A 27,995-nucleotide genomic window follows, 5' to 3' on the forward strand; every position below is an offset into this window, starting at 1 on the left:
ATCATTACTTACAGCTTGTTTTCATACCTGATTTTTTTCAATCTTATGATAAACTGCGTACCTTTTAGCGCAGACTACACTAAAGGTTGTAGGCTATTTGATCCAGTTAATTCATTATCATAGCCTACCATAGCCTACAAATGTATAAAGGCTGCTCACGTACACTAGCTTATACAAATAAATACAAAATATGAGTAGCTAGGCCTACAAGAATAGACCTGGATTTATATTTCAGTCTGAATGGGACGATATCACAACAATTCCAGTCGTCCACATGGTTGATTGTTTATACATTTCCCTGGGCAACAGATATCAGGAGCGCGCAGGGCTGTGGCCGGTGGGAGTCTGGGCATGAAAATCCGCTATCTCCCGGTTCCCAGCCCAGCAGACTGTCCCAAGTGCATTGCCCACTGCGCGATAATATCTTTCAGGGAGCGCCTATCGCTAGACATTATATTATAATCATTATTGATCCTTCTCTTTCACCAGAAATGTAGAATAAGCGCAGGGAAACATTAATCTATAAAGCTCGTGTTCAGACTTTCCAGAGCCCTTCCCTCCCCTCATCTGCAGAGGATGAAGTCATGATGATTTGTCATTTCTGTCACGGCGCCACAGTTTTATTCTCAGGCGGCAGGCCTATAGGCTACTCTTTCGCTATGTTTCTTTAATGCAGTATTATAAAGAGACATTTTGGAAAACAATGCAGGCAAATAAAATGTACACAGAGTAGACCTAAATAGTGAATAAATAATAGCCCCAATTGACTATAATAATTAACAATTTGTTGTAGTCGATAGCAAGGTTATAACAATTATGTTATTCAACTCTAGTTAGACAAAATAAAGGCTACCCTACATATTGAAGACATCAAAATACAGTCATCAACGATCATGCTCATTTCAGGAGGTTGAAATTGGTTTATTCTGTGAAAAACATTCAGATAGTGTTTGAATTTAAGAGCCATATAATGAAACATAAATGAAGACAATTAATTAAAAAAAAACTATTTGTGAGTTTTTAGTGTTATACAAACTCATTCTTAATGTGGTGTTTAATAGCCCACTTTAGTAATGATAAAATGTAATTATCATCCAAGTCTGACAACACAAAGTAGTCTACCTCTCGTTTTGCCTCGTCCTTTTGCCACATTTGAGGTGGGTTGGTTTCCTTTCAGACAAGTGAGAAGTCTGTCACATATTTCGGGTGTTTATTCGTATGTTTCTAATTGAACAATCTAAATATCTCTGTGTCAGATATACATATTCGTTTTATTAATCGATCTGTGAACTTTAGTGTCCGCGTTATTCACTTTCTTTCCTCTCTAAAGGCGTGAAAACAAACTATATAGGCCTATCCATAATGATAGACTTCTAAGTGATATTTACAAATCATTTTAGGCGAAAACGAACTTCGTTTCCTCTGCCAAAATGACTTTAAGCTACAAGAAAAGCGGTTGTTTTCATGAAATACTGTACCTTATTAAATGTATCTTATCCGGAGACCCTAGCTGCGCTTCGACCTGGAATAGGCTATATGCTTGCTTTATCGAGGGAAAATTGCTTTTCTAAAATAATACGACCGTAATACGACCGTTTCAAAGATATGGGGCAATAGTCCTCTGTTCCCTATTAGTGGGTCCGTACGGCAGAGTTTAGAGGGCACAGTAATTGCCACTCCAATAGCAAGCTGCTGATAGGTGTTGTTTCAACATGACGTCAGGAGGTTCGGATAAAGGCTAGTTCTTGCGCTTTCAGAGGCACGCATATTACTGAAGCTTGGACTAAAGAGTGCATTATACTCGAAGAATCGAAGGAATATTACAGAATTTACAATAAATTTAACAGATTTGATCATATTTGTTGTAGCTTTCTGCTTTGGCAGTAATCATTGGCTGTGTGGTGGCAGTTATGTATTCGTGCGTAATTGTAGTGGCATGATGCCTGTTCAGATTCACTGAATCATATTAGCCTACGATCGCTCCTCTCGGCTCATCTTGATGGACAAGGGGAGGCCTTGCTGCTCTCAAGTTTGCATTCTTGCTTGTGAAATGTATTCACTTTGTTAAATTATTTGTTCGTTTTTGTTTTTATTGATACTATTTTGTATAGCCTATGGTTGTCCTGTGCATGCGAGAGGAATGCAATAATATTTGAGCTCACAGGATATGATGATGCTAACTCATTGTTAAGAGATTCGTCTGGATGAGCTGCATACTCTGGATTGTCGAAGGAGTGGATTAGAGCAGGTCATTTTCCAAATCAACAAAGCAACCAAGGAGCCACATCGCTTTGATTTGGGACAAACAGGGAAGACGTTCAACCTGGGAATTGCTGGAATTATCCAAACATGGTTCACTGTGCCGGCTGCGAAAGACCTATTCTGGACAGGTTTCTACTCAATGTTCTGGACAGACCATGGCACATCAAGTGCGTGCAGTGCTGTGACTGTAAATGCAATTTGACAGAAAAATGTTTTTCACGGGAAGGGAGACTGTACTGCAAAAACGACTTTTTTAGGTAAGCACACCTGGGCGCATGGCTTTCATTATTATTATAGCTTTTGCTTTTGGGTACCAATTAAGCAGAACTATGCAAATGAACAACAGATGATGTAAAACACAAGTTTTAAATGACTAAATTCGATTGCAAGATTATGTTTTTGCTACATGGTTACATGCTTAGTGTCAATTTAGAGATAGTTTAATCTATCCTCATGAGCGACATAAATTTAACCAACCAGAGACAGTATGCCCCGATTATGTGTGGTGATCCACCAAAAGCTGATACATTATAAGCATATATCACCATGTTCTGTGACGGATTCAAGGAAATCGTCCTTTGTTTACAAGGAAAGGCTGCCAGACAAGCGGGGATGAGAATTATGCCAGGATTCTTGACGGAAGTGTATCCCGCCTTAGTTCAATCAGTCGGCGCACACCCGTTTGTTTGTTGAGACTCTAGTGAAAATGTGATAAGTGGATTTGAATAATAAATCAGCTTGAAAAAACACACACTGCAATCACAGACCTCCAGTCCACACGCGTTTGTTAACTATTTGAATACACATAAATTTACATAAATAGGCCACAATGCAAAATTGAACAATTAAGTGTGGCTTTGTTATTTTCAAGCATTAAATAGGATGTATTTCAATAATGGAAAGGTTTTTATTTTATTTTTTATGAATGTTTGAATTATCTCCATTCAATAGCCTAATAATACACGGTGTGGCCTTTCTTGAATAATAGTTATTAATAGTCATAGTTATACAACACGTAGGTCTAAATGTAAGATATATATATATTTATTTATAACAATTTATTTAGCCTAAAAAAACTAAATTAGGATCTTATATTTACGGTGGTTGAATAACTGGTTATCTGTGTGAAATAGGCCCACGTACAATGAATATAGCGGCTGGCTTTCGTTACCTTGCAGGCAGGCCCAGCATCAGTGTAGCCTGTCATTTCCAGATCAACGTTTAAAATAAAGCATAAGAAATTGATATGTCATTATAATCACTTGGAATCTCATCAAGCAGATTTGTAGCGTAAAAATACTGAAAATACAGGTATTTTGCGTCATGAAAAACGCACGTTATTTGTGTAAACATCTATAATTTAGCCAATAACGATGCCATGTAGTTGGTAATCTGATGTGAATATTTTCTGTAGATCTTTGCTGCTACTCTGTCTGCCCTGCAATGTTAAGTCGCTGATGGTATTTATTTTTTGCTTTCTTTCTTTTAGGAGATTCGGCACAAAGTGTGGAGGTTGCGCCCAGGGGATCTCGCCCAACGATTTGGTTCGAAGGGCAAAGAGCAAAGTGTTTCACCTGAACTGTTTCACGTGTATGATGTGTAACAAACAGCTATCCACCGGAGAGGAAATGTACATTCTAGATGAATTTAAATTTGTTTGTAAAGAGGATTATCTAAGCAACAGCAACGGAAAGGACACAACCCTCCTCTCAGGTATGGAACATAATATGACTTGAACCACATCACAATTAGGAACCTCAAACCCGTGTTTATATTTCTATATATTTCTGAAGCCTCTTGTAAATCATTATTTTCTCATTTTTCCTATTGCTTTATATTCCATTTATTAAAAAAAAATGTAGTTCGAAAATAATTATGATAACAGCATCCTGATAGGCCCAAAAACAGTACAAATCTAAACAATGTTGTTGATGACAATGAAAAATATAAAACCTAAAATATTATTAGGTCTATAGGGATGATAATGTATTGTTTTCTTCATTAATGTTATCATCACCATCAATAATAATAGGACTAAAAGTAGTTGGCTAATATGCCTATTGCCTAATGCTAACAATAACAATATTAATAATAATAATATCCTAATAATGATACTGTATTCTTGACGCTTATTTTTGTCTATTTTTTTAAAGAGTATAAAGACATACGAATACATTTCAAATCATTTCATTTCGTCTTTCTTTCATCTCACAGTCACGACTTGCAGTGACCCAAGTCTATCTCCAGATTCCCAAGACCCACAGGATGATAGTAAAGATTCGGAAATCGGACATTTATCCGATAAAGAGGTGGGCAGCAATGAAAACGACGAGCAGAACGTAGGGGGGAAACGACGTGGGCCGCGAACCACCATCAAAGCCAAGCAACTGGAGGTCCTCAAAGCTGCTTTCGCGGCCACGCCAAAACCCACCCGGCACATCCGAGAACAGCTGGCGCAGGAGACAGGGCTCAACATGAGAGTAATCCAGGTAAGAGTCTATTTCCCTTTAGTTTATAACACATGTCAAATCAGATAGATGTCTATTTTCAGTATTCGTCTATGAGAAAGTATTTTTAACAATGGCACCTTCGTCAATAATGGCAGAAGGCAAGATATATGCAGACTGGTCACCACGAAAGTGGTGCAGATGCACACCTTCTCCTGACGTTCTTAATGCTTTATGACATCTATCTATATGCATATCAATGCAAATGACTCTGTTTTCTGATTTTTAAATTAGCCTATTCATTAGGTATCATTATGTTGCAATTGTTAGGCTAGTATATGCTGTGGTAATTGTAACTGAAAACCCTATAGGCCATTGGTTGACAACACATCTGTAAATCTATCCTATCAATTCACCTGTAGCCTGTAATTTGAGTTAAATCCCTGGTATTCACGAAACAGACGCTAGATAAACTGAGGGTTAAAGGTCACTAAACAGTGACAGGTGAGCCAAGGACCCACATAGGTATACTAGATCTATATAGGCTAATCACGTCATGATTATTAAAATGGCATCTCACAACATGTCATCAGACCAGCTGCATACATTTTTGATGCAAAAAAAATAAATATTTGCCCGGCGTATAAACTTCATTTTAATCATCTCTTTTCGTGTTATTTGTGGTATGCAGGTATGGTTCCAAAACCGGCGGTCTAAAGAGCGGCGCATGAAGCAGTTAAGCGTGCTGGGTGCAAGAAGGCACGCGTTCTTCCGCGGTCCAAGGAGAATGAGAACTCTGGTCGACCGACTCGAACCCGGGGAGCTGATCCCCAACGGTCATTTCTCATACTATGGTGGTAAGGTCTTGTATATTGACCATGGTCCACCCAAATAACTTTGTGTTTAAAGATGATCCGATTATAATTTTGACTATGAGAGCCATTCACAGGCATGTCTGTTAATCCTTTACTTTATTTTAATTCCTAATATGATTCATTATTCAGAGGTGTTTTAATGCATTTTCTATAGATTTTTTGGCAATAGGTTTAGGCATACTGTGTGAATTAGGCTACATTTAAAATTAACATACGTTTTTTTTTCGATTATAGGCAATAGTTGTCATTGTTTTAAGTTATTATAATACTGTCATTCTGAAAGTCACTATTATGTCAAATTATATACTACAGGAAATGTATTAGCTTTACTTTTTTGTAATTCAAATGACATTCTCGTGGCGTTGTACCAGTATAATACATTTTGGTATAGTTTTATTTTCACCACACAAGCATTTCTCATAATTATTTGGGTGTATATTTTTGCAGATTATCAGAGTGAATACTATGGGCCTGGAGGAAATTTTGAGTACTACACCCAAGGCCCCCCATCGTCACAGGCCCAGACCCCAGGGGACCTAGGCTTCTCCTCTGGCCCTGCTGGCACCCCTTTAGGGGGCATGGACCATCACCTAGCTGGGCATCACCCATCCAGTGAGGTGCAGTGCTTCAATGACATCATATCTCACCATCCAGCGGACTCACCTAGCCCAGAGCCCAACGGACCTGGGTCAATGCACAGCATCTCCAGTGAGATGTGTGGCCCCAGCACACCCTTCACATCACTGTCCCTCAACGGCAGCGGATACAGCAACCAACTGTCACACCCCTCCTCAGAGATGAGCGAAGGCACTGTCTGGTAGCCCACAAGACATCATAAAGCCAAGGTTAACTATTGACTTAGGAGGCAAATTAAGTCCTGAGCAAGTATCCTTGTTTAATTTATATTATTTATTTATTCATTCGTTAATTAAATGTATATGCATTTAATTTATTACCTGTCTCCAAGTTCCTGTACTGCTGTGTTGATGTTGCAGTTTTATTTAAAGATACACACAGTAACAGTCTAGACTCCAATGCAGTCATATAATGGTGAATATTGTATGAGCGTTCAGGAGATCTTTTGTTTTCATACGGTCTCCATATCAGATCAAAATTATTTTTGACCAAAAGCTTTTAGGAAGGCTTTGGTAATTGTGCTTATTTCTCCATACATTTTTTTGTTTCTCTGTATATTTCTGTGTTTTGCCAAATCCTAGACAGTTTGCCTTCAAAAGGAAAACTTAAAAAAGTTGTATAACCCTTTATTTAATAGAAAATAACTTGTATTTTAAGATGAAGTCAACCTTCAAAAAAAATCGATGGACAATGGTTTGAGGTGGACATAGAACAGTCAACTGTTTACGTATATATTTACAGTACTTCAGGGGTTTGAATATCAGCATTGTTTGAAACCTCTCGATTCAGATGGAGAACATCTTTCAAGCAACAAACCAAACTTTTGTATTTATTCTATTTATATTATGGTCGTGGTTCCTCACTGTGCTAGTTTGTATTATTGTGTTTACTTTGAAGAAATGTAAAAACACAAATAGACAGTTGCCAAATAAGGATAAAAGCACAATATTGTAAGTGCTTTGTATCATCAATTGCTGAACATACTACAAGAAATGTAGTAGCATTTTTTAACCGAATGAGTTACATTGTAGAACTTTCTTTCATGAGGATGTCTAACGTTGAAAGACTTCATGCAGATCACTGAATTGAACAACCATTGTGCAAAATGCTTTATTTTGTGTCATGAAAGTCCCAATGATTAAACATTGATGGTCAAATATGCCACCAGCAGCTGCTATATTCTTGAAATATCAACTCTCGTATGATGTATTTTATTGTTCTGATAAACCTAAGCTTATGTGATCTACAGTGCATATAAGACCATTCACTGTATAATAAAACATGTTGAAAAAAACTGAGAGATTTGTATTTTATTTATTTATCCTTTATTCAACCAGAGAAGTCCCATTAACATCTACATGTCTTTTTCAAGTGAGGCCTGGCCATGTAAGCAGCATATAGTTAGTTACACATGAGACACAACATAAAACATTACACAGAACGTACGCTAAAACAGTGCAAAGTGCATAAGATAACTTAAAAGTGCATGTTTAAAAATGTGCAATCTGTGGTCAGCAGTCCCCCTTTCATCAATCAGAATAAAGTGATCTAGTTGTAAGTGTGTTTGCTAAGGGTTTCAGGGTGACGGGGCAGCAAAGCTAAAGGCACTCTTACCAAACTCAGTTCTTCTGTTGGAAACATTATATAAAATACAGTTCTCTGATCTCAGACGGTAATGTCAATGAATTGGTAGGGTGAGTAAAGGGCTTAAAGTCCTGTCATTTGATTTTTTTTAAATCATCACTGTATGTCTAATAAATCACTGTGTGGGTTTATTTCATGAAAATAACTCCAAATGTATTTTTAATATAATTTATTTCCCTGAGCCTCCTTTGGCCATATAAATGCTCAGTCTGAATGTGTGGGCATTGGGAAACAAATGTGAAGATATTTACAGTGCATTCGGAAAGTATTCAGACCCCTTGACTTTTCCTACATTTTGTTATGTTACAGTCTTATTCTAAAATGGATTTAAAAAAATCTGCATCAATCTACACACAATAAATACCCCATCATGACAAATCAAAAAAGGTTTTGAGAAATGTTTGCAAATATAGTGAAAATAAAAAAATGAAATGTCACATTTACGTAAGTATTCAGACCCTTTACTCAGTACTTTGTTGAAGCACCTTTGGCACGATTACAGCCTTGAATCGTCTTGGGTATGACGCTACAAGCTTGGCACACCTGTATTTGGGGAGTTTCTTCCATTCTTCTCTGCAGATCCTCACAAGCCCTGTCAGGTTGGATCGGGAGAGTCGCTGCACAGCTATTTTCCGGTCTCTCCAGAGATGTTTGATCGGGTTCAAGTCTGGTCTCTGGCTGGGCCACTCAAGAACATTCAGAGACTTGTCTCAAAGCCACTCCTGCATTGTCTTGGCTGTGTGCTTAGGGTCGTTGTCCCGTCTGAGGTCCTGAGCTCTCTGGAGCAGGTTTTCATCAAAGATCTCTCTGTACTTTGCTCTGTTCATCTTCCCTCAATCCTGACTTGTCTCCCAGTCCCTGCCACTGAAAAACATCCCCACAGCATGATGCTGCCACCACCATGCTTCACCGTAGGGGTGGTGCCAGGTTTCCTCCAGACGTGACAGTTGGCATTCAGGCCAAAGAGTTCAATCTTGGTTTCATCAGACCAGATAATCTTGTTTCTCATGGTCTGAGAGTCCTGTAGGTGCCTTTTGCCAAACTCCAAGCAGGCTGTCGTTATGTCTTTTACTGAGGAGTGTCTTCTATCTGGCCACTCTATCATAAAGGCCTGATTGATGGAGTGCTGCAGAGGTTGTTGTCCTTCTGGAAGATTCTCCCATCTCCACAGAGGAACTCTGGAGCTCTGTCAGAGTGACCATCGGGCTCGTGGTCAACCCCCTGACAAAGAACCTTCTCCCCGATTGCTCAGTTTGGCCGGGTGGCAAGCTCTAGCAAGAGTCTTGGTGGTTCCAAACTTCTTTCATTTAAGAATGATGGAGGCCACTGTGTTCCTGGAGACCTTCAATGCTGCAAAACTTTTTTGGTACCCTTCCCCAGATCTGTTTACTCGACACAATCCTGTCTCAGAGCTCTACGGACAATTCCTTTGACCTCATGGCTTGGTTTTGCTCTGACATGCACTGTCAACTATGGGACCTTATATATAGACTGGTGTGCGCTTTTCCAAATCATGTCCAATCAATTTAATTTACCACAGGTGGACTCCAATCAAGTTGTAGAAACGTCTCGAGGATGATCAATGGAAACAGGATGCACCTGAGTTCAATTTCGAGTCTCATAGCAAAGGGTCTGAATACTTATTTAAATAAGGTATTTCTTTCTTTCTTTCTTTTTTAAAATGAAAAACATGTTTTAACTTTGTTGTTATGGGGGTATTGTGTGTAGATTGACAATGATTTTGTTTTATTTAATCAATTTTAGAATTAGGCTGTAACGTAACAAAATGTGGAAATAGTCAAGGAGTCTGAATACGTTCCAAATGCACTGTACATGCACAGGCCTGATTGGCTGATAGGATGGTCTAGAGCCCACCCTCTTACCCAGATGAACAGTCATTGGTCTATTATAATCAGATAACACTGGGACCTCTTGATGTGGGCCAAAAGTTCCATCCCATCTGAACAGCTCTTACACAAAAAGGGCAGTATCTTAATTTTCTCAATTTCAGTGGGTAATTTCCACCTTATAGTGTGGAAATATTATAAAAAAACAGGACGTCACGTTATTGACTGCACTGCCCCTTTAAGGATGGGTATCCTGCTAACTGATATAAGATATAGTGATGTGTAAGAGGTATTGGCCTTATTCGAGAGCATCAAAACTGTAATGTATCATGGGTAAATTGTGATTGACTGATTAATCTAGAAACTAATAATGAGTAGTTATTTATGATGCAAGGTTCTTTGTAGATAAGTCAGTCGGCAGCTGCCTGCACTGTTGGCTGCAATTGTTGGTTACACATGGTAAAGTGTGTCTAGTGTGTGCAGGTAAGAAAGGGGGGAAAGGGTGATACCTAGTCAGTTGTACAACTGAATGCCTTCAACTGAAATGTGTTTTCTGCATTTAACCCAACCGCTCTGAATCAGAGAGGTGCGTGGGGCTGCCTTAATCGACATCCATCCTTCAACGTCCGGGATTCATGTACAGAATAGTCCATAGTCCAATAAAGTAAAAAATGTGGTTGCAACAATGTATTTTCTTTCTTGAAATAAAAAAAAACAATATTTTTTCCTAAACAAAAAGCCCAGTAGACCTAGTCCACTGGGCACATACGTCAATTCAACTTCTATTCCATGTGGAAACAACGTTGATTCAACCAGTGGGACATAATCCACTCACTGATTAGACTACAGTACACAGAGGGCCACATCGACATCTCCACTGCTGCTCAGCTCTCCATCACCAGGTAAATTGACATCAGATCGTTTGAGAAGATAATAAGCGGCATCTGGGTTTGTGGAGATGCCTTGCATTACGGAAGTTGTAGGCTACTGTAAATTAAGAAACTGTGATATGTATTTTGTTTCTTTCTCAAATCCACCAAATGCAGTATTTACATTTGTTTAAATATATTACATTTGACCACCTTTTCGAGGTATCCAATTACTATCTTGTCTCATCGCTACACGCCATGCGTCCGAAATACAACCCAACCAAGCCGCACTGCGCGCACCCAACCCGGAAGCCAGCCGCACCAATGTGTCGGAGGAAACACCGTGCACCTGGCCACCTTGGTTAGCGTGCACTGCGTTTCGGACACAGGAGTCGCTGGTGGGCGATGAGGCAAGGATATCCCTACCGGCCAAACCCTCCCTAACCCGGACGACGCTAGGCCAATTGTGCGGTCGCGTCCGGCTGCGACAGAGCCTGGGCGTGAACCCAAAGTCTCTGGTGGCAAGCTAGTGCAGCTAGCGCTGCGATGCGATGCAGTGCCCTAGACCACTGCGCCAGTATTTACATTTTTAACATGATAATTAGGTCCTACATGTATGAATTGACAGCAAATATTGTCAGTCACAACCCTGTGGCGGCGGCACTGTAATTATAGAAGTAGACCTACGACATATAGAAAGTCGATTATGTATTTACCATTTAGTAGATGTTATACTTTACCTACAGGGTTTACGGTGTTTAACTACAATTAAGTCGGATATTAGTAATCCACACTGCATTATCTTAATTATTTCAGTAATCCATATTGCGTAGGCCTCTGCTTGATTGAAGTTGCGCTGTAGCAGTTCTATTATTCTCTTTCTATCTGGGAGTCGCGTCTTGATGACGTAGGCGTAACATGTGTGAGTTGTGAGTGAGTACGTTGAACGATGGCTGGCCACATATCACAACAGCTGGAAGATTTATTAAATCCTTTGCCCAAGTTCACAGATCCAGAGGACGATCATGATGAAGGTATATTGCACTGTTTGTCATGTTTAACAGGTACATTTTGCTTTCGATTTGAAGACAATGTTTCCGTTTTTATGTATAACGTCATTACACACACGCCAGGTAGGCGCGTGGCAACAGCATGCAAAGCTAGACAGTTAGCAAGCAAGCTAGCACACGGAAATCACCAATTTACCAAAAACCTCTCCATAGCCTGTTCTGATGACCACCATGTAAACTGGTAACCGTCAACATAGCCAAGTGTTTGTTGAAGTTTCAAACTGAGCACAATGAATGTAGGACGGGAGCCACTGCACTGCGCCATTCTAATAGCTGATCCTACTAGCAACTACTGGCGCTGCTAGCTAGTTATATTGACTTTTTTCACGACACGTTGGCGGTCACTAGCTAGCTAATATTCTTATCGCTCTCTCTAAACCTTCTATTCATTGCTAGCAATTATGCTTGAAGTTGGGATTAGTATTCTCACCCTGGCTGCGGTTCAATATGAACATGACATTATGGAAAGGTGTTTTATCCTGTCATAGTTATTCAACTTGTCTTTCTTTTAAAGACGTCTGAATTAACCTATCTGTAACATTTTGGCTCTGATAAGTTGCCAGCCACTTTGTATATTGATCAGATAAGACTGAATGACCAAGAGACAAGTGCTCAATCTGACTGTTTTGATTCCTTCCAGATACGAAAGCCAAGGTGGTTGAGGCGTTTGATGAGGGTGATGATGAGGATGAAGCTGTGGTTACCTTGAGTGGGCTCCGGAAGAAAGCTATCACTCTGCTGGAAGAGACTGACAAACGGTACCTGGGCAAGGCAACATCTCGTAAAAACCTGCTGAAGGAGAACGAAGGGTCTGGTGAGTTGGAACATGATTGTGTCATTTATAATAATGTTAAACATATATGTAGGATAATCAATGCATATATGTAGGATAATCAATGCAGCTGACCATGGGTGAAAATAAATACGGAACCTGTCAAGAAAGTTGATAGAGAGCTGTGGTTTGGGTACTTGAAATGCATCCCTTTTTCCTTCAATCCATGGAATTAGCCCAACTGTCGAACTGACAAAGTTGGCTTGGTAAAAGCAATAGGGTATTAACATTAATTTGACTTAGTCAATCAGATACATGATTACCTTTTAGGATGGGGGGAGGTTGGGTGTATTTATTTATTGGCACTGCATTTGAAAATTGTCGTTTGTAGAATTCTGCCCTCTTGTGGTTCTGTAAGGGGCACTTTTACAATATGTAACTGACCACCATTCGGTTCAAAATGAACAATACTGAACACAAATATAAACTCAACATGCAACAATTAACAATTTTACTGAGTTACAGTTCATATAAGGAAATCAGTCGGTTTAAATAAATTCAATAGGCCCTAATCTATGGATTTCACATGACTGGGCAGGGGTGCAGCCATGGGTGGGCCTGGGAGGACATAGGCCCACCGACTTGGGAGCCACGCCCACCCACTGGGGATCCAGTTCCAGCCAATCAGAATGTGTTTGTCCCCACAAAAGTGCTTTATTACAGACAGAGATACTCCTCAGTTTGGGTGGCTTGTCTCAGACGATCCCCCAGATGAAGAAGCCGGATGTGGAGGTCCTGGGCTGGCGTGCGGTTGTGAGGCCGGTTAGAAGTACAGCCAAATTCTCTAAAACAACACTGGTGGCAGCTTATGGTAGAGAAATTAACATTAAATTCTCTGGCAACAGCTCTGGTGGACATTCCTGCAGTCAGCATGACAATTGTATGCTCTCTCAACTTGAAACATCTGTGGTATTGTGTTGTGTGAAAAAACTGCACACGTTAGTGGCCTTTTATTGTCCCCAGCACAATGTGCACAACCTGTGCAATGATCATGCTGTTTAATCAGCTTCTTGATATGCCACACCTGTCAGGTGGATGGATTATCTTGGCAAAGGAGAAATCCTCACTAACAGGGATGTAAACAAATTTGTGCACAACATTTGAGAGAGATGTATTTTTTAAATTTTATTTCACCTTTATTTAACCAGGTAGGCTAGTTGAGAACAAGTTCTCATTTACAATTGCGACCTGGTGATACGCTTTTTGTGTACGTATGAAACATTTTCGGGGATCTTTTATGTCGGCTCATGAAACATGGGACCAACTTGCGTTTTATATTTTTGTTTAGTATATAAATAAATGTGCCTCATGCCACACTGGACTCTATAATTTTGTAATGTCTCCTAGATTAGTACCACAAGGCAAATTGCTGGCGAACAGGAGACCATAGCTTTAATGGATTGATGTTGGTTCCTTATTTACAATTGAATCAAGTCCAGTTCTATTCTATGCTCAGCTGTGCATGGTCATATCATGTGTAGACGATTTATCACCGTATAATAGCTTAGGCCTACATCTACTAGTGGTCTGTTTTTTTTGGTTATTCATTGGAGGAATAGCTTTGTTTTTAATCAAGCTAATCCCTGTTTATCCAAACAAAATGCCTTGATTAAGGCAGAGATTTGCAAGTCAAACATGGGGCCATGCAGCAATCAATTTAAACCTCGAAGACAACTGATTACAGCATTTAAGATGTTGTGTACACGGCATCCATACTGTTATTCAGGTGCTGAGTGGAAGGCCATCTACAACCGTATCCGCCTGCATTAGTTATAATTGCTACATTTGTATGAACATCCATTTTTTTCTTAATTTACATCAAATCTAAAATTGAATCCTGGTGTTGTCGTTCAAATTTAATGTGTCTTTTTAGGAGAGGATGATGAGGATGATGATGAAAACGAAGAGGAGGAGGAGGAAGAAGAAGATGACGATGCTGATCTGGAGGATGGAGAGACTGAAGCTGGAGATGATGATGATGAAGAGATTGAGAGTGACATCGCTAAAATGAAAAGCTTGGTGTCTAAGCTGAAGGAGACTGACATCACACTTTCCTCAGTGACAGACTTCCATAAGCTAACAGAGGGAATGGATGATCTTGGAGAGAGTGAAGATGATGATGATGAAGAAAGTGATGATGAGGATGGAGAGAGTGAAGAGGAGGAGATTGAGAATGAAGCTGACGATGTGGAAGCTGTGATGACATTCTCTAAAGAGAAAGTGGATGAAGAGGTGGAGAAAGGGAAAGCTGTGAAAGATCAACTTGGTATGTATTTGTGTTATAGGGGAGGACCATCCTCAGGGAATTTAATAAAAAACACAAATAGTAAAACATTAAAGTTATCATTTTTACATAAAACTATACTAAATATATTCACGTCACCAAATAATTGATTAAAACACACTGTTGCGATGGTCTACAGTAGCCTCAGCAGCACTCTGTAGGGAGTACCATGGTGTAGCTGGAGGACAGCTAGCTTCAGTCCTCCTCTGGGTACATTGACGTCAATACAAAACCTAGGAGGCTCATGGTTCTCACCATGAGCTAGTTTTGCCTATTCATACACCTGGCTCAAACAGAGGGATGCTATGTTAGCTAGCTGGCTATGACTATCCCACACCACTGGAACTCTGACAAAGTCAAGTTAAAATATACCTTTAAGCACATTTTATCACCTCCCTTTCTCAGTAGACAACCATGTCATTTATTTTATTAAATCTCCACAGCTCTTTGGGACCAGCTACTTGAGGGGCGAATTAAAATGCAGAAAGTTCTTCTGACAGCCAATAAGCTGCCACAACCACATACCTTCCCAGAGTTCAAGAAGAGGGGCGGAGCAGAGTTTGCTGGAGCGTTGAAGAATAGTGAGTGCGTTTTGTTTCTGCTTGCATTACATTTTTCTTTTTTTTAATTTTTTTTTTACAGCTATCAACAATATGAAATTAATTTAACTTTATTGTTCTCCAGGGGAAAATTGAAAAGAAAGAAAATGGCATAGGACAATAACATGCATTACAAACAAAGTTTACAACCCTGTAAATGATGTGGTGATAGTACTGAATGTTTTGTCTAGACGTGTTATCTCCCAGACTCAATGTAGAACATTTGTATCGCTTGCCTGCATATGCAATGATCATGAGTGCGTAAAATAAGTTACTTTAAATGCAATGGCATTTGAAACATGAATTTTTAATCCTAATGGACGAGCTGGGTGCTAGTGTTATGGTTGTAGTAATTAGTGGGTAGAAAATAATTTCAACTATTTGCCTAGTAATAGGCTAGGCTGTCGTGAGAACAATTCTACAAGGAGATTGTCATAACAAAATAACATTTCCACTCTTTTGTTGTAAGAAATATCCTAATCCTTCTGGTTTCCACAGTGGAATCATATGTGAAAGCTAGTTTTCCTTTCTCTCATTATTGTTTAAACCTGACCGATTTGGCCTGATTCTTCTAATACTATTTTTTTTGCTCAAGGCATGGTGGTAGTCCACCTCCCTCATGAAAATCACTCATACAATTTTATAATCAATGCCTACAGTAATAGGATTCCTCTGGCCATGGGCAATTAATCCAGTTTTTCCTTTTTTCCCTCCTCCACGCGCTGATCTCAAAGCTACGAGACACTGGCTTCGCCTCATTTACATATTTATTGCATTGGACTCAAATCTGGCGAGTGATTGATGTGGATCCTGCCTCCTGAATTTTTAGCGGCCCATTATTATGAAAGGGAGGGAGGGGGCTCCGGCGTGCCAGTGTACTTTTGATTAAAGTTGAAGAGGACAGAGTCATAAGTGTTCCCCACCTCCTCTCTTTTCCTACGCCCTATGATTTGGAGGGCAAATTCTCTAAAATTTGTTTTAGTGGATGTTGACAAGATGTGGACTAACAAAAGCCGGGGCGGGACTGCTCCAAGGGATTTTAATCAGTCCTGCTTGGGGGCAATACTTTCTATAGATTTGTTGGACAAGTGAAGTTATGAGGCATATTTTCTATTGTTATGTGGCATAACTTCAGTGTATTTATATACGTTTTTGGGGCTAATATTGAGGAATTGACTTTCACAGTTAACTCGTGCTTCCCAAATTCATAAAGACCAATGTATACTTTACCTCAGACAACACTATGTTCACAACATGTCTGCTTCACTCTACCCTCTTGGTTCCCATATCGCTCTGTTAGTTTATAAGGTCCTGTCAGCATGTTCTCTCTATGATGTTCTAAGGTCACAAAGCCCTGAAGGCTCTCCAGAGGTCTCTACTGGAGCTACAGGACCAGCTGCTCCATCAGAACCCAGACACCAGGCCCATCTCCCTGGGCAACACCTGGGGAGCACACAGGTCAGCACTGCCTCTCCTCCACGTCCACAGACAGAACATGAAGTGCTCTGTTACATGAAACACTGTCCTGATTAATGTGAATAGGATGCAATATTTCTCTGAAATGCCCTTGAATTCAGCCTCCTTATGGCTTTAGAATTGATGGTTGAGTATTATTTTGTTGTTCTGTATCTGTAATATAGTGAGGAGGAGATTCACAGTGATGAGGAGGAGATTCACAGTGATGATGAAGAGGAAAGGAAGGAAGCAGTGGAACCGACAGGTCCTCCCAAACGGAAGCTGGAGATGGCAGAGTACCCAGACTTCATGGCCAAGCGCTTTGCTGACTTCCAGCCATACCGTGATGCCACGCTGCAAAAATGGCACGACAAGACCCAGCTGACCATGGGAAAGAGCAGCAAGGTCCCCCCCCCCCCCCCCCCCACACACACACACACACTCATCTGCACCAACCAAGGACACACGTCCACATGCACCAGCTGCACAGAGCTTAGCTCTTATCACCTAACCAGTCTGCACTGCAGTGTGTGTGTGTGTGTGTGTGTGTGTGTGTGTGTTCCATCGGCATGCACTGTGCATAATAGCACCATCCGTCCCTAAGCACACTTCAGCACTCAAATTTCATAGCTCTCATAAACCAAGGGCTAACATGCCAATTAAAAACCAGACTTCATATTGTCATTTTTTTCCCCCTTCATTGTTCTGGTGTTTTCACTAGACATACTGCATTAGGAATAATCTAATGATCTTTGTTTTTCTACATAGGGTAGTGATGTTGTAGCTGTGTTACGGTCTTGTTTCTGACTCTTCTTCTCTTCTCTCAGGGTTTTGGGGCATTTGACAGAAACATCCTGATCCAGGTGGAACAGGTGCTAATGGACAAGGACAGGCTGTTGAGACGCACCCAGACCAGACGCTCCGAGTACAGAGTCCTGGGCAAGCTAGAGGCCACTGCCCCTGTACCCGAGACCACCACTGCAGGGGGAGAGGTGAGACTGGAGGGGAGGAGGGAGGGTTATGTAGGATAGGTAACATTTGCCAGCAGCATACCACCCTGCATCCCACTGCTGGGTTGCTTCTGGAGCTAAGCAGGGTTGGTCCTGGTCAGTCCCTGGATGGGAGACCACATGCTGCTGGAAGTGGTGTTGCTGGGCCGGCTGGCGGCACTCTTTCCTCTGGTGTAAAAAATATCCCAATGCCCCAGGGCAGTGATTGGGGACATTGCCTTGTGTAGGGTGCCGTCTTTCGGATGGGACGTTAAATGGGTGTCCTTACTCTCTGAGGTCATTCAAGATCCCATGGCACTTATCGTAAGAGTAGGGGTGTTAACCCTGGTGTCCTGGCTAAATTCCCAAGCTGTCCCTCATACCATCATGGTCACCGACTCATCCCCAGCTTACAATTGGCTCATTCATCCCCTCTCCTCTCCCCTGTAACTATTCCCCAGGTCGTTGCGGTAAATGAGAACGTGTTCTCAGTCAACTTACCTGGTAAAATATATATATATATATTTTTAAAACATGTTGCGAAGGCTGCCAGATAGTGTATGTAGCCAAGTGTCATCCTTTTGACTGCTAGTATCCATACTAGCGAGAACACATCCCCCCTTAGGTTAACTGTACAAGAAGCTCTATAGTTCAGGTTGCTACTCTGATTGGTGGAGGCTGTCACCATGATACCCCCCTCAGTCAGATTCCTTCCAGCTAATTGTATTAAGCTGTTACAGCATTAACTGAGTGGGATACATTTATCTCTGTATCTTAATTGAATCTAGTCAGCAACTGAACTATACTAACCTGAAATGTAGGCAGTGTCGCGGCCCAAAATGATTCAAAGCAAGGAGCATTTGCAGGTTGGTTAATACATTACGGGAGAGAGAGGGGTTGTTTCAGCAGTTTTAGATTAGGGCCCCGCGCGGCTCAGCCATCCCTCTCCTTCCTCCAGAGGTGCCACTTTATCTGGAGAGCAGCCTGTTTATCTGGGGTGTTACATCTGGAGTTTATGGCTTCACCTCCTGCACAACGCTACATGACAGAGCTTTCTCTCTCCCCCACCTCTCACTGGCTCTCACCTTCCCTCTCGCTCTCTCATTCCTTTGCTTTCTCTTATCTCCCTCTGTTTCTCTCTTAGGGGACAGAGCAGGTGCTGAAAGCCAATACGCATCTGAAAGACCTGGACGAGGAGATCTTTGATGATGACGATTTCTATCACCAGGTAATTAATCAGCCCTTCTGCATGAAACATTCTCCTACACTCAAGGACTGAAGCATTCCTAAAACGTTTTATTTTCATATTAAAGTGGACAGAGACTATTGCGCAGGAGATAGGCAGCATCAGAATTCGACCTGCTGTGATCTTGGTAAAGTGCCCCTCTACACATGGTGTTGTGAGTCTGGCTTGCCACGATACTCCTATAGGGCTATAGGGTGGCACTACGTTGTGTGGGGTGAAGCACAGGGACTGCCCTTGTTATTGTAGTTTGTCCTTCAGAGGACACCGCCCCATCCGCTCAGTCTCCCCAGTCCGAAGGCTCCGGAAGTGCAGTTCGGAGCCATTCCCAGTGGGACTTAGCCCTCCATGCTCCAGTCATGCTCCAGTCATGCTCCAGTAATACCTGCATTCTAATGTGGCTAACCTCTCACGGCAGGCTGGAGCTGGACTGATGTTTGCATTTACCTAAACTTTTTTAGTCAGCAACTTTGTGCATGCCATAAATCACCATTGTGTGTGCGTGTCTTTCTGTCTGTCTGTCTGTCTGTGTGATGCTGACTCCTGTATAAGGACTCTCCACACTGCTCAGTACAACTGAGGCGTAGTCATTAACCATATCTGTGAACAGAGCAATCACTCACACTGGATTAGAGTCATTATGTAGCGCCAATGGAGCTTTAACAGTTACATTCACTAAGGAACTGCAAGATATGCAGATTCCTAACCTACGTCCTGACCAAGGATGAGGAAAAAATATGTATTAAAAACTGGGTGGTTCGAGCCCTGAATGCTGATTGGCTGACAGCCGTGGTAGATCAGGCCGCATACCATGGATATGACAAAACATTTCTTTTTACTGCTCGAATTACGTTGGTAACCAGTTTATAATAGCAATAAGGCACCTCGGAGGTTTGTGGTATATGGCCAAAATACCACGGCTAAGGGCGGTATCCAGGAGCGCTGTGTTGCGCACAAGAACAGCCCTTAGCCGTGGTATATTGGCCATATACAACAACGTCTCATACCTTATTGCTTAAATATACAGTACCAGTCAAAAGTTTGGACACACCTATTCAGTCAAGGGTTTTTCTTATTTTTTTTGTATTTTCTACATTGTAGAATAATAGTGAAGACAACAAAACTGAAATAACATGTAAGGAATCATGTAGTAACCAAAAAAGTGTTTAACAAATCAAAATATATTTGAGATTCTTCAAATAACCACACTTTGCCTTGATGACAGCTTTGCGCACTCTTGGCATGGAATGCTTTTCCAACCATCTTGAAGGAGTTCCCACATATGCTGAGCACTTGTTGGTTGCTTTTCCTTCACTCTGTGGTCCAACTCATCCCAAACCATCTCAATTGGGTTGAGGTCGGGTGATTGAGGAGGCCAGGTCATCTGATGCAGCACTCCATCACTCTCCTTATTGGTCAAATAGACCTTCCACAGCCCAGCGGTCTGTTGGGTCATTGTCCTGTTGAAAAACCAATCATAGTCCCACTAAGCGCAAACCAGATGGGATGGCGTATTGCTGCAGAATGATGTGGTAGCTATGCTGGTTAAGTGTGCCTTGAATTCTAAATAAATCAGTGTCACCAGCAAAGCACCCCCACACCATCACACTACCTCCTCTGTGCTTCACGGTGGGAACCACACATGCAGAGATCATCCTTTCACCTACTCTTCGTCTCACAAAGACACAGCGGTTAGAACCAAAAATCAGAAATTTGGACTCATCAGACCAAAGGACAGATTTCTGCCGGTCTAATGTCCATTGCTCGTGTTTCTTGGACCAAGCAAGTCTCCTCTTCTTATTGGTTTCCTTTAGTAGTGATTTCTTTGCAGAAATTCAACCATGAAAGCCTGATTCATGCAGTCTCCTCTGAACAGTTGATGTTGAGATGTGTCTGTTACTTGAACTCTGTGAAGCATTTATTTGGGCTGCAATTTTTGAGGCTGGTAACTAATGAACTTATCCTCTGCAGCAGAGGTAACTCTGGGTCTTCCTTTCCTGTGGTGATCCTCATAAGAGCCCGTTTCATAGTGCTTTTGATGGTTTTTGCGACTGCACTTGATAAAAAAAAATCCAGATTGACTGACCATGCATTAAAGTAATGATGGACTTTCATTTATCTCTGCGTATTTGAGCTGTTCTTACCATAATATGGACTTGGTATTTTACCAAATTGGGCTGTCTTCTGTATACCACCTCTATCTTGTCACAACACAACTGATTGGCTCAAACTTAAGAAATGCATTCCAGGTGACTACCTCTTGAAGGCGGTTGGGAGAATGCCACCTTCTCCAGATCCTTCAGGTTTCGGGGCTGTCGCTGGGCAATACGGACTTTCAGCTCCCTCCAAATATTTTCTATTGGGTTCAGGTCTGGAGACTGGCTAGGCCACTCCAGGACCTTGAGATGCTTCTTACGGAGCCACTCCTTAGTTGCCCTGGCTGTGTGTTTCAGGTCGTTCTCATGCTGGAAGACCCAGCCACGACCCATCTTCAATGCTCTTACTGAGGGAAGGAGGTTGTTGGCCAAGATCTCGCGATACAGCCCCTCAATACGGTGCAGTCGTCCTGTCCCCTTTGCAGAAAAGCATCCCCAAAGAATGATGTTTCCATCTCCATGCTTCACGGTTGGGATGGTGTTCTTGGGGTTGTACTCATCCTTCTTCCTCCAAACACGGCGAGTGGAGTTTAGACCAAAAAGCTCTATTTTTGTCTCATCAGACCACATGACCTCCCATTCCTCCTCTGGATCATCCAGATGGTCATTGGCAAACTTCCGACGGGCCTGGACATGCGCTGGATTGAGCAGGGGGACCTTGTGTGCGCTGCAGGATTTTAATCCATGACGGCGTAGTGTGCTACTAATGGTTTTCTTTGAGACTGTGGTCCCAGCTCTCTTCAGGTCATTGACCAGGTCCTGCCGTGTAGTTCTGGGCTGATCCCTCACCTTCCTCGTGATCATTGATGCCCCACGAGGTGAGATCTTGCATGGAGCCCCAGACCGAGGGTGATTGACTGTCATCTTGAACTTCTTCCATTTTCTAATAATTGTACCAACAGTTGTTGCCTTCTCACCAAGCTGCTTGCCTATTGTCCTGTCGGCCATCCCAGCCTTGTGCAGGTCTACAATCTTATCCTTGATGTCCTTACACAGCTCTCTGGTCTTGGCCATTGTGGAGAGATTGGAGTCTGTTTGATTGAGTGTGTGGACAGGTGTCTTTTATACAGGCAACGAGTTCAAACAGGTGCAGTTACAGGTAATGAGTGGAGAACAGGAGGGCTTCTTAAAGAAAAACTAACAGATCTGTGAGAGCCGTAATTCTTACTGGTTGGTAGGTGATCAAATACTTATGTCATGCAATAAAATGCAAATTAATTACTTAAAAATCAAACAATGTGATTTTCTGGATTTTTGTTTTAGATTCTGTCTCTCACAGTTGAAGTGTACCTATGATAAAAATGGCAGACTACATGCTTTGTAAGTAGGAAAATCTGCAAAATTGGCAGTGTATTAAATACTTGTTCTCCCCACTGTATATCGACATAACCAGAAAGGCCGATCAGCAAGGAAGAAGCCACTGCTCCAAAAACGCCATAAAGCCAGACTATGGTTTACAACTGCAATTGGTGACAAATATTGTACTTTTTGGAGAAATATCCTCTGGTCTGATGACACAAAAATAGAACTGTTTGGTGATAATGACCATTGTTATGTTTGGAGGAAAAAGGGGGAGGCTTGCAAGCCGAAGAACACCCTCCCAATGAGGAAGGACAATTTGTGGATATATTGAAGCAACATCTCAAGACATCAGTTAAAGCTTGGTTGCAAATGGGTCTTCCAAATAGACAATGACCCCAACCATACTTCCAAAGTTGTGGCAAAATGGCTTAAAGACAACTAAGTCAAGGTATTGGAGTGGCCATCACAGAGCCCTGACCTCAATCCCATAGAAAATTTGTGGGCAGAACTGAAAAAGCGTGTGCGAGCAAGGAGGCCTACAAACCTGACTCAGTTACACCAGCTTTGTCAGGAGGAACGGGCCAAAATTCACCCAACTTATTGTGGGAAGCTTGTGGAAGGCTACCTGAAATGTTTGACCCAAGTTAAACAATTTTAAAGGCAATGCTACCAAATACTAATTGAGTGTATGGAAACTTCTGACCCACTGGGAATGTGACGAAAGAAATAAAGGCTGAAATACATCATTTTCTCTACTATTATTCTGACATTTCACATTCTTAAAATAGTGGTGATCCTAACTGACCTAAGACAGGGAATTTTTACTAGGTTTAAATGTCAGGAATTGTGAAAAACAGTTTAAATGTATTTGGCTCAGGTGTATGTAAATATATATTTTCACTGTGACTAGTGTGTACATTGAGTGTTCCCCTGTCTCAGGGCCTGGAGCTGGCCATACAGAAAAACCAAGCTCCATACTAGCAGAGGAGAGCCGGGGGATTAATTGAGGACATTAATGAAGATTATCTCTCTCCTGATGGGGGTCAGGGAGAGGGCTGCATGGTTGCTGATTTTAAACAAAATGGTCCAGTTAGTCATGACACGGCGTTACTATCTCTGGGGGGGAACTCAAAGGAACATGGATGAGTAGTGGAACCACTGCCTGTACTGTGGGACTGTGTGGATTGTGTGACTGACTGTATGATGAATGAGCGTTGTCCTCTCCACCACAGCTCATTAAGATGTTGTACTGTGAGGTCCAGTGATGATGATGCTCTGGGGTTCTGGCATGTTGTTGCTCTGCTAACTGAGGCTGATGCTCAGCAGTGGTACATTCTGGCAGAGACTGGGCGGTCTGGGCCCGGGTCCTGGGATTGGCTGCTGGGCTGACACTGATGAAGAGGTTCCGATTTAAGTGAAAGGATTTGCTGCTGGGACAGAGAGGGAGTGCTCTGTACTCTGGTGAATGAACAGGGGGGTAAAGATGTCTACACACACGAAACTAAATACTGTTTTGAAACGAGAAACTAAGTCTCCCCCTTTGCGCTCTTTCCCTCCTCTCCCCTTACTCTGTTCATCTCAGCTTCTGCGAGAGCTAATTGAACGTAAGACGAGTGCTGCAGACCCCAATGACCAGGTGGCTATGGGCAGGTGAGCGACGTGTGTGTGTGTGTGTACATGCATCTGTTTGTGTGATGCTAGGATGTGGGGTTTACCCCTCTAGACTTTTTCTGATCGGGGCCCTCACCTCTCCTCTCCTTCCAGACAATGGCTGGCCATTCAGAAGCTCCGCAGTAAGATCAAGAAGAAAGTGGACACCAAGGCCAGCAAGGGACGCAAAGTCAGGTGAGTGGAGGGAACGGAGAAATGGTGAAGAAATACAGGTTCACTAGAATATTTCCTTTTCTCCACATTCAAACTCAGAATAATTTAGTTTCATTGTTTCCCTGTACGTCTTGTTCTAATACTCCTAACAGGCATAAATTGGGTCTGTTTTTATCATCCACTGCAGAGCAAGCTCTTTATTTCTCTGTCCAGGGAGGCTCCAATGACAGAATTTATGAAAATACCTAATACATTTACTTCCTCCGATGCTGGTTAAAATGCTATAGTTTATCTATAGTCCTTTCAGTTATTTCAATTATCTTTTTTATAGAAAAAGTCCCCCTCTGTTAATGTAAATTACATTTCCATGTGGCCTGATTAAATATTTGAGGACTCAAATTGATCATTTGTATTTATACATATAAAACTATTTGCCGGTGGAAGAATTGCAATTACAGCGTTTGTTTTCTCCATTTATTCCAAGTGGAAAGGTCAGCCTTTTATTTAGGGCCTTTTGTACCCATGGTTTTTCTCTCTTGTTTATCTTCTACACACAGGCACACAGCACAAACAAATGGACTCAAACACTCACATTTCTTAATGGACAAACCACCGTTACATAATTGAATGTGTGTGTGTGCTCTATTTCTGATGGTGTTTGTGTGTGTGTGTGTGTGTGTTTTCGTGTGTCTGTCTAGGTTCCACGTCCACAGTAAGCTGGTGAACTTCATGGCCCCCATCGACCACCTCTCCATGAATGATGGCGCACGGTGAGCACCTTGTTGTTGACGCGTCACAGGCGTAATGGCAGCGCACTTCACCGCTGGCATGCCAATATTGACCTGTTCTTCAACCCATCACCTCCTCCTTTATCTTGGGGCTGTTAGTCACAGATCTGTGTTCTATTCTCCTGTCACAGCCATACATCTGTCCCCTGGACAGCTACCCTCTCATCAATCCCTGTGCCCTGCTTTGCTTGCCTGCTCTCACACCCGCATTGTTCCCCCTGTACCTGTACCTTCTGCCGCTGGCCGGTGAGAGTTGGCGGGATTTCTAAATGAGATGAACAGGGTCTTCAGTCGTAATGTGTAGGCTGCTGACTGTCCTATTGTACGTGAGTTTACAAAGGACATAGTGTCGCAGTTTCCACATGCTAGTGGGCCCATATTGATTCTCAGCGTACACCTGAGACGGAGGGGACAGTAAATGGCTAGGCGCGTCCTCTGCCTCTCTCTCTTATCTGTCCTCTTCCAGTCTATACTGCAGGTGGAGTAGCGGAGGTGTTGTGTTCGCTGTGAGACGACAGGCATTCTAAACATGGTAATGACTGCACAATGGGCTGCCCCAGCCCTGCCCGCGTGCACCTCCCACCTCATTTCCATAGCAATCAATGGCCTACAGTAATAATGGTGATGTATGGCCGTTGCATCAGGCTGGCCGTTGACCTTTCCCAGAGAGCCACACTGGCTGACCTTTGGGAATGAATGCCCTGGCACAGCCCCCCCCCCCCCCCCCCCCCTATACCTCCCCTCCTCCCTCGCTCCTCTACCACTGCGCTGGCTTTACGGATGCAGCCTGCCATGCTCCACTGGCTCCATGAATGTTAATGTAGAGGGGGGGGGGGTGGTGTGTGTATCATGCATACATGACATGCACATTTAAGTCCTCTAGAAGGTATTGAGACTTTCATCATGGCACATTTCTGCATCGGCATGTGACATACAGGATATGCAATTTTTAGGCAGGCTGCACCTTCAACACACCCCTGTTGTCTCTTGTCTTCTGTCCATTGCGCACACAGAGACGGTCAGTCCTATATCAGCCTGGGTTTTCTGCCCTCGTTATCCCGGTGCTCCTCAGTATTCTCCAGCTGATGTTTACCGAGCTCAGGCAGAATGAGAATGTATGCATTACGTGGTGATGATCAGAGTGTATTGTATTCCTTGACCCTGGTGGCGCATTTCAAATGGGGATTAAGTCCCTCCTGTGGCTGGATACAGGCTGGCTGCCCCTTGAGAGCAACACAAGGCCCCTCTTTAACTCAACACATTACACAGGAACTAGTTTTGCTGTAGTGGACCCAGTTTTGTAATAGATTTTAAATCGGTATGGTTGTCCACTGCAGTGTGGGAGCTTTGGCTGTTGTCCTATCCCATTGAAGATGACCCACAAGCAGTCTTAACATGACTGTCTGCACTCAGACTAGACCAGTGCAGGCTAACAGACTCCCTTGACTCTTTTTAATCATCTCAACACAATTAACTGAGACATGTGACATCACATACCGCCATCTAGTGTCTGTTTCATAATGCACAGGCTTCACCTGCTGTACATTTGCATGTATACGCTGAACATGTTTTATGGATGTAGAAAATAATTGTATGTGCAGATAGTCGGACACAAACTAAACCAGCCCCGTCTCAAAATTAGGCCGTATTTATCTGCCTGTCTGAGTAGAGCCACTTTGACTGGAACATTTGACTGATTGAAATGACTGAGCTGGTTAGGGGAGATGAGTCTGCAGGAAGGCAGTCCAGTCCAGAGATGGAGAGCAGCTGGGGCCTCTGATTCCATCCCTGCCTGGCTGTGTGTTTCTGCTCTTTGTCATCGGCAGGCCAGCCCCAGACAGAGTGACAGGCACTTGTGTTCACGCAGTAATCAGAAGGCCCTGGGCTCCATAAAGACCCCTCTTTGTCTCTCCTCTCATCTGGACTGTTGCATATTACCCCCCTAATTGGAATCCTGCAACTGGGTCACTGGCATTGTCTCTCAAGTGCCGTCAAGTCGTTGAGACGCATGAATGTGGAATTATTCCTTCTCCCAATGAATCGAAACCTCTCCTCCCTTTCTTTTCTCTCACCCACAGATTTCCTCTTTAGTCACATTCAACTGTTCAGTCTGTTGGTGACAGCCAGGTTTGATAATACTTTTACCATGATTATTCTTGACAAAAAAAAGTCATGTTTAAACTTGGATTTTTCTTGTTGGTGTAGGACTGAGTTGTTTCGCTCACTATTCGGGAAGAACTCGTTTGCTGAAAGTGCGGTGCGGGAGTGACATGCTCTGAGCGAGCAGGAGAGGTGGACAGCACAGAAGACAGAAAGCACCCAGGAGATGAACACAATACACCTCTTCTGGTCCAGTTCTGCTCCTCTAAAAGCTTATGGACAGTATCAGTCTCAAGTTTAGTTCAGACTGGACCTGACTGGTTTGGACTTGGCTTGAAGAGACTGCTTTCTCTACACATTTTGATACTGTCAGGAAAAACTACATTTTTGCCAACTTGTTTCTATTGTCCCCCTTCTGTGAATAAATACCAAGGTGATTTCTGCCTGCTGACTTATTGGAGGGGAAATTAACAAATGCAGATTTAGTTGGTGATTAAATGTTTTATTGGAGTGTAGTTTTTTTAAACTTATGGGGGATAACACTTGCAACCTAATAAGCAGCCATGCCAAACCTGCATAAAGCAATTCCTCTAACTTTCTCCAAACAATCCTGTTCTCTCTGCTCCAATAGGAGTAGGAAGGGCCTGATGTTGCAGTTTGTCAGTGATTAGTGCTGGAATTAGCCAGCCTAGCGTGCCTCCACAAATGAGCAAAGCCCTCTGGGAGACCGGAGAGACCAGGCAAGGCACATTTCCAATTATACCACCGAATGA

The 27,995-nt window shown here is 42.3% G+C and overlaps 2 protein-coding genes across 3 annotated transcripts; both read left to right on the plus strand.

The window, feature by feature from the left end:
* Positions 1 to 1,741: 1,741 nt before the first annotated feature.
* On the plus strand, positions 1,742 to 7,518 carry LOC110533880 (LIM/homeobox protein Lhx1-like). 2 transcript variants are annotated; one of them, XM_021618454.2, is made up of 5 exons: positions 1,742 to 2,519; positions 3,752 to 3,975; positions 4,510 to 4,751; positions 5,401 to 5,566; positions 6,032 to 7,518. In XM_021618454.2, exons 1-5 carry the CDS (start codon positions 2,350 to 2,352, stop codon positions 6,403 to 6,405), a joined length of 1,176 nt encoding a protein of 391 aa, XP_021474129.1. In that variant the 5' UTR covers positions 1,742 to 2,349; the 3' UTR covers positions 6,406 to 7,518. The 2 variants fall into 2 exon arrangements, with proteins under 2 accessions (XP_021474129.1, XP_021474128.1); XM_021618453.2 differs by having other exon boundaries at positions 1,743 to 2,519; positions 4,477 to 4,751.
* Positions 7,519 to 11,461: 3,943 nt separating this feature from the next.
* On the plus strand, positions 11,462 to 27,663 carry aatf (apoptosis antagonizing transcription factor). The gene is made up of 12 exons (XM_021618452.2): positions 11,462 to 11,614; positions 12,291 to 12,464; positions 14,356 to 14,748; positions 15,210 to 15,347; positions 16,709 to 16,823; positions 17,006 to 17,225; positions 17,648 to 17,812; positions 18,954 to 19,037; positions 24,093 to 24,160; positions 24,275 to 24,355; positions 25,033 to 25,104; positions 27,328 to 27,663. The coding sequence occupies exons 1-12, from the start codon at positions 11,530 to 11,532 to the stop codon at positions 27,389 to 27,391; spliced, it is 1,659 nt and encodes a 552-aa protein (XP_021474127.2). The 5' UTR covers positions 11,462 to 11,529; the 3' UTR covers positions 27,392 to 27,663.
* The last annotated feature ends 332 nt before the right edge of the window (positions 27,664 to 27,995 follow it).

Source organism: Oncorhynchus mykiss, chromosome 10 (genome assembly GCF_013265735.2).
Source record: "Oncorhynchus mykiss isolate Arlee chromosome 10, USDA_OmykA_1.1, whole genome shotgun sequence".
In the NCBI taxonomy this organism is placed as follows: domain Eukaryota; kingdom Metazoa; phylum Chordata; class Actinopteri; order Salmoniformes; family Salmonidae; genus Oncorhynchus; species Oncorhynchus mykiss.